Here is a 6,941-nt window from a genome sequence, read left to right as displayed (position 1 = left end):
CCACTGAAGCACTGCCAGCGCACACACACACACCAACACACGTGGCGTGCACACACACACGGTAGAGACATCACTCAACATACCCTGGCAAGTCAACCCAAAAAAAAACATGTCCCAAGTTGGCACAAAGGCACAAACGGTTCACCAAGAAATTGCCAGCTTGTACAAAAATCACGGCCATAACTTAGAGCTCCTCCAGGGAATTTCGTTTTTTTTTTTTTTCAGAAGAGCCGAAAGGCACTTTCTATAATCGGAATTACCTCAAAGCTTCGAGCGAAATCCCATTTCCACTTGCACCATTCATTACATCTCCCTTTAAATAACGGCAAAAAGATTCAAGATCTGACAAAAAAAGAAGTGGATTTAAGAAAAGTCCCTGGCAAGCTTATTTCTTTGGGGGGGGAAGGGGGAAGAAGGGGGGGCCCTCTACATTTTTACGGCCACTGCAGTGCCAGCCTATGAATCCCCAATTTCATATCCCCATGTGCCCGCTAGAGTTCTCACCTCCACAGTCTGCAGAGTCCTAAACATCTAAACTTGATTACTCTTCTTCCAAAAGAAGCATGCATGTTAAGACCAAGCAAAAAAAATGATGCTTTTAAAAAAAATAGAATATAAAAAAATATATATCATATCTCATATACATGGTCCAACACATAGCTTTTTTTTCCTTTCTCGTCTTCTTTTCCCATCGTTTCACTCTTTATCTGCGTTATTCCTTGACTCTCAAAGTGTCATCACATCTGCAGCACTTCACACCTCCTGGTGTGGAGGTCAAGTCCACTGCAGATCGGCTGAAGGAGCGTGTCCATCCGTCCCACCCGTCCACCACCACCTCCATCCCCTGCCCCAAACACACACAGCTGTCCCTACAGCCCAAGATGGTAGTGGTGTGGATGATTAGGGAGGGGGGGTTGGAGTGTTGTCTCGGCCGCATAGAGTTTCATTAGTCAGTGCCTGGCGGGGGTTCGCCACTGGGCTCCAGACTTCCAGACTGCCGGTCGTGAGGGAGGCAGGCGTGTGGTCAGGTGGCTTGGCGGGTGGGAGTCTGGGGTGGGTGTCTGCTACGAGGCGGCATAGTGGTGGTGGAGGCAGGAGGGAGGGGGGGGTCGGTGTCGGAGTTGGGGTCTGCAAAAATGCGGAAGTCCGTCTGCCTCACACTGCAAACACACTCAGGGTGCTGGTCTGGTCCTTCAGGCCCAAGATGCTGTAGGCGATACGCTTCAGGTGACCCGGAAGCCTCACCCCTATGTTCCGGATATCCCTGTAGAGGAGAGAGAGAGAGAGAGAGAGAGAGAGAGAGAGAGAGAGAGAGAACAGAGAGAGAGAGAGAGAGAGAGAGAGAGAGAGAGAGAGAGAGAGAGAGAAAACAGAGAGGTTGAGTAAATGGGCCAATGAAGCAATGAACCTCAGCAGCCACCATGGTCACAAAGAGCATTTTCTCCATTTCCCGAAAGCTGACAGACCGGGTAACACAGCACAGAGCAGGGCACGCGAGGTGCTGTTGAGCAAAGCCATGCACGCAAAAAAGGGGGAACTCAGACGGACCCAGTGGCCTAATTACATCTTTAATTAGGGTCTTAATGACTTAACAAGGATCTTCCATCCCTGCTATGAAGCAGCCGCCCCCTGCCTGCCTGCCAGGCAAAGAGAAAGTGGGCTGGGGAGGCTTGTAAAGAGTTGCTTGGTATTTTTAAGAGTACTACCAGATGACAACAGATGGAACATACAACCATAAAGTCAAACAAAAAAACACACACACACACACAGAAAAATAGAACAAAAAAACACACATCAAAGGGATTTATTCCGCTTCTGCTGCCCGTGTCCCTCCCTGTGCATAGTTTACCCGGTCCTTCCAGGGCTAAAAGCGCACACGGGCCCCGAGCCAGGGGTCGATGTGGTCATAATTCTGCAGCAAGCCCTGCCTTCCCTTCCCTTCCCTTCCCTGCCTTCTTTTTTTCTTCCCAGAATGCACTGTGTCCCTTTTCGCCATGGGTCCCCTCCTGAACTCTCACCCCACCAGGCTGGAGAGATGGGAAAAGCCACCCCCTCGCTCTTCTTTTTTTGTCAAAATATAAAAAAAAATGAGAAATCTTTGCTCTCCAAAATGTCAGCCTTGGCCCCCACAACACCATCTACTTAACCCCAGTGTTTTTTTTGTACCGGTACATCCCCTCTTTTTCATCTACCCCCTCTCCCTCTCCCTCTCTTCCTCTCTGTCCCTCTTTCTGTGCCTCTCTTGTACATTCCCCCTCAGGACAGAAGAGAGGGAAAGCCACATAGCCAGCCCTGTGTGCCTGTGTGTCCTGAAGGCGAAGCAGAGCTGGTGGTTTCTGGCCACAGCAAGGAAGCCGTGCGCTGTGCTGTGCTGGAGGACTGGCCTGCACTGGTGCTGCGGCGGGCAGCTGGGAGGAGGAGGGACACAAGGATGGAACGAGGGAGGAAGAGAGGGATGGGTGGAGGGATGGGTGTATGGATGAATGGAAGAAACAAAGCCGCAAACCGCCACCACTGCTACCGCCACCAGCACCCGCGCGTTGGGGCCGGCTGACAGTGTGGGGTAAAATAAAAGGCCTATTCTTTCCTCCATTTTTCCCCTTCCTCGTAAGTCCCAACGACAATGACTCATGGCAGTCCAAGCCTTTTACGGGCCAATAAAAGTGAGTAAGCACCTTGTTAGAGGGCCGAATATTAATTACACCTTATGATATGGCATTATAACCGCCTCTGCCAGATACAGTTAAAGCTTCGCCGGTCTGCGGCCCAGACTTGTAATCCGTCCCTAAAACCGACGCACATATTCGGGCCATTAAATTACTGGCTTACGGGGACAAAAATATGGAAAACATGCCCCGATACGTTTCGGAATTAAGGGCCGAAATACTAAACGGGGCCTAAAAATACGATCCTCGGCCTACCTCATCGACCGAGCGAATGTTTATTCTGTCGCCCTTTCAAATCCTCAGCAGACGCTGGGATGGGACGGCCTGAGCTCTTCCTGGCCCGACTGCCTGAGAGAGCGGAGAGAGAGAAGGGAGAGTGTGTGTACGTGCAAGTGTATGAGTGCGTCTTTCTTCTTTGGACAAGTGTGTGCATAGATCTGTGCACCTGTGCTTGAGACTCTGTGACAGTGAGTGTCCATGTGCAGCTGTGTGTGTGCCTACGTGCATGCAAGAACAGTAGAGATACACTGTATGCATGCGTGTGTGTGTGCGTGCGTGCGTGCGTGCATGTCTGTCTGTGCGTACACTTACTCGCTCTTCATCTGCAGCACCTGCTCCATGGAGACGATGCCGGCGCAGGAGAAGTTCTCGCTGTACTGGCTCATCTTGATGGACTCCAGCCACTCGGACACCGACCGGAACGGGGAGCCGTCAGAGCCACTGGTGCTGGGCAGCCGGATGGAGACGCTGAGGAGAACACAACGGCACTAAAGGTCAGAGTGATCACACCAGCAGATGCATACATAGACACACACGCACGCACACACAGCAAGATATAATCAGATAAAATAATTTTTTTCAGAATGCCATTATTCTCACTGAAACAAAAAGTCCGCTTTTAGGGGAAACCAGTTTGCTCAGTTCCGCCATCTGATAACAGGTGAGACAGTGACAGTCAGTCCCTACCCCCGCCCCCATTGCCTTTCACAAGCATGCAAATGCCGTGATAAAGATCTAGCGAAATCGCATGCACATCACTTGTGCGCATTAGACACCAAACACATGTCACAACATCTCCCCCTCATACCATACGCATGCCAACAGGCACAAGTTAAAAGAAACTCTCCTTAATTTTCCCCACATTCCCTCAAGTTTTACTGCAGTTTGTGGTGATGTGTTATTGTTTTCCAAAGCAGAGGTGAGTTCTCCCACACTTTACTGTTACTCTAAATCTCTGAGCTACCCACATTGATCAGACATTCAAATATTTGAAACCTCAACTTTAACGGTATTCTGTCCAACAGGATATTTTGTACTTCTTCAGTTGTTTTAATGCTTCCATTGCATACAATGTGAACATGTACTGGGACCTACTGTATTCAGAGGTAGAAATGACTATCTCCTCCTCCTCATGTAGTGGAGAGAGTAGAAGGGGGAATTCAAGACCACTGCCTGAGCAGTGTACAACAATAACTGGATTTGTGTAACTTTACTCCTAAACAGAGATGGGCAAAATGGATCATTATAATCCAGTTACAATCCATTACAATCAGTGCCACGTATTCAAAATTACTCCGTTTTACTTTTCCAATTCCAGTGATAGGCTGGTTGAATTATCACCTGGTTGAACTGGACAGGTAGAATAAGGTCATTTGGAATATGTAGCACTAGATTGTAACTAGTGAATCCATTTTGCCCATCACTCTCCTGAGTGGTTAGTGTTCCTACCGAGGGTCGAAGTCCGCGATGGCCTTAAGGGACTCCGGGCTCTTGAGCAGCTTGTCCAGGATGCTGACGATGTCGGGGAATCGCGGCCTCTTGGAGCGGTCGTGCTGCCAGCACTGCAGCATCAGCTGGTACACCGCCGACGGGCAGTCCATAGGGGCGGGCAGGCGGAACGCCTCGTTGATGGCCTTCATCACCTGCGGAAAGAAAAAATGAAATAATATTTCTTTATATGAGTAAATGCACATCAACAGTTAATTAAATAAATAGTGCCTTTGGTGTTCAAAAACTGTTGTTAGCTTCTTCTGGCTTAATCTATAAATATCCACTTTTCCAAAACCAACAAAAAAGTAAATGATGGAAAATGTATACAGGTAAATTTAGAACCTTCTGCCATTCTCCTCAATCCCAACATCCTCATTTCCAAATCAAACAAAAAAAAACCTACGTCAATAACATAACATTTATAAGCTTTATTTAGCCTCTACTGCCAGTCCCTGGAATTCCAACGTCTTCATTTCCAAAAGCATGACTATACTGTATGTTTAGGAGGAAGGGAGAACATCTACGACCACACCACACCACACCACACCACAGAAAAGCAAACACTGGATTGCACCGGTTCCTTGCTGCCCTTCCCCTTTCACCCTTTTTAGCCGGGGGCCCACCCACGCTACATACGTTACACTGGGTTGCGTCAGATGCGTCGGGCACCCACAATTCCAGTGGCTCACCTCGTGGTTGCTCATATCCCAATATGGCCGCTCTCCGAACGCCATCACCTCCCACATGACGATGCCAAAGCTCCAGACGTCACTGGCGGAGGTGAACTTCCTGTAGGCGATGGCCTCGGGAGCGGTCCAGCGGATCGGGATCTTGCCACCCTGTTTGTTAGGAAGGTCAGAGTCATGGTCAAGTTAGAGGACAATTACAGGACGGAGCGGAGAAGTCTCTCTCTTAAAGGTCAACTTGTTTTTGTTGTTTTCATTCTCATTGTATCAATGTGTAATTCGCATTGTACAAATGTATAAAACTGTGGTCTACTCTCTCTGTCATCATCACCCAAACACTTGTAGTGGGTCAGCGTTAAGGTCAGTGGACAATAACAGCAGAAAGTCTCCTAAACTTCATCCTCACCACTCAAACACAAACAATAGATATAGTACAATAGAAGAACAATCCTCCAGAGAGTTTGTAGTGTTTTGGGTGTAATTCAGTAGATTTTTGGAGACATTTTGTTGCTCAGACGGCTAGGGCACAGACTGCTGTACCAGAGATTCAGTTTCCGTCTCCTCTCAAACTGTCCTATGCAATAAAGGCTTAAAGGCCCCAGAAAATATTGAAAGAAGAAACTTACACTTGTGGTGTAGGTGCCTTCCGGGTCGTCCTCCAGCACGCGGGACAGGCCGAAGTCGGAGACCTTGCACTCCATGTTGCAGTTGACCAGGATGTTGCGGCCAGCCAGGTCCCTGTGCACATAGCTCATGTCTGACAGGTACTTCATGCCGGCCGAGATCCCCCTCAGCATCCCCACCAGCTGGAAGGAGGACATCTCCCCATCGTGATCCTGATGGATCAGGACAAAAGACGACAAACATTAATACAGAAGAAGGATGTCCGATTGTGCTGAAGCCTCTGTGGTGATCATGGTCGAAGACTGCAGAATTATGACATGAGGTTGGGCTGGAGCACTCCAAATATGTAATTTTTCTACATTTTATTTAGATGCGCAACATCACTGGTGTTTAAAAACATTGTGTGCACCTAAAAAATAAATATATATCTCGCTCGCTCTGGTCATTCCTGGATCTAGTCCTTGAGATGTAGCCCAGCCTGAAGTCCAAATATTAATACAGGGCTGGACAGTAGCAGGTAGCCCCATTGAATATACTGTAGGTAGTAGTAGTAATGTATGTTTTGTGATTTAGCATTCCAAGAGGACATGGTTCCAAAGGTGAAGTTTGAGGAGAGGTGGAGTTGTTGTGACTCACCCTCAGGTATTTGTCCAGGGCTCCATTCTCCATAAACTCGGTCACGATCATGGCATGTTTGACTGCTAGGAGGAAATAAGGTCACATGAATATCAGGACAATGTAAAAAAAAAACTATGCATAATATATACGCACTAAGAGTGACGCAACCCTGGTTTCCAACAGTAGGCTGCTGCCATGTGTTTTGGTTTTACCTGAGCATAGGAATTTAGGCCCAGCCAGTCCAGAAATATTTCAGGACATTTAATTCATACGTAGAGCAAAGACATCCACCACCAGCCACAGCATTACAGGATTTCCCACAAAATCTAAAAATGTCTGATGCTAAGAGTGAGTGAGTGAGAGATCTGAACCACAGAGCGAGCAAGAGAGAGGGCGAGACAGACACAGAGAAAGAGGGTGAGAGAGAGAGAGAGAGAGAGAGAGAGAGAGAGAGAGAGAGAGAGCGAGAGCGAGAGAGAGAGAGAGAGAGAGAGAGAGAGAGAGAGAGAGAGCGAGCGAGAGAGAGAGCGAGAGCGAGAGAGAAACATCAAAAGAATGAGAAAGAGAGCAAAAGAGA

At 48.1% G+C, this 6,941-nt stretch overlaps 1 protein-coding gene across 3 annotated transcripts in view; it reads right to left on the bottom strand.

Annotated features, from left to right (window-relative positions):
- Positions 1-203: 203 nt before the first annotated feature.
- The window catches only part of epha2b (eph receptor A2 b), a 33,423-nt gene continuing 26,685 nt past the window's right edge, over positions 204-6,941 (bottom strand). Inside the window, exons 12-17 of one of the 3 annotated variants that reach the window (XM_063208961.1) lie at positions 6,383-6,447; positions 5,749-5,958; positions 5,126-5,275; positions 4,395-4,588; positions 3,258-3,413; positions 204-1,264 (exon numbers count right to left, since the gene is read on the bottom strand). In XM_063208961.1, the coding sequence (XP_063065031.1) occupies positions 1,156-1,264; positions 3,258-3,413; positions 4,395-4,588; positions 5,126-5,275; positions 5,749-5,958; positions 6,383-6,447 (884 nt within the window). In that variant the 3' untranslated portion in view covers positions 204-1,155. The remainder of the gene's footprint in view (positions 1,265-3,257; positions 3,414-4,394; positions 4,589-5,125; positions 5,276-5,748; positions 5,959-6,382; positions 6,448-6,941) is intronic. The other 2 variants (XM_063208962.1, XM_063208963.1) reach the window with 2 other exon arrangements.

The sequence above is a fragment of the Engraulis encrasicolus genome, chromosome 10, assembly GCF_034702125.1.
Source record: "Engraulis encrasicolus isolate BLACKSEA-1 chromosome 10, IST_EnEncr_1.0, whole genome shotgun sequence".
Classification (NCBI taxonomy): Eukaryota; Metazoa; Chordata; class Actinopteri; order Clupeiformes; family Engraulidae; genus Engraulis; species Engraulis encrasicolus.
Note: the sequence above shows the minus strand (reverse complement) of the source record. Positions and strands in the feature narration are given on the sequence as shown.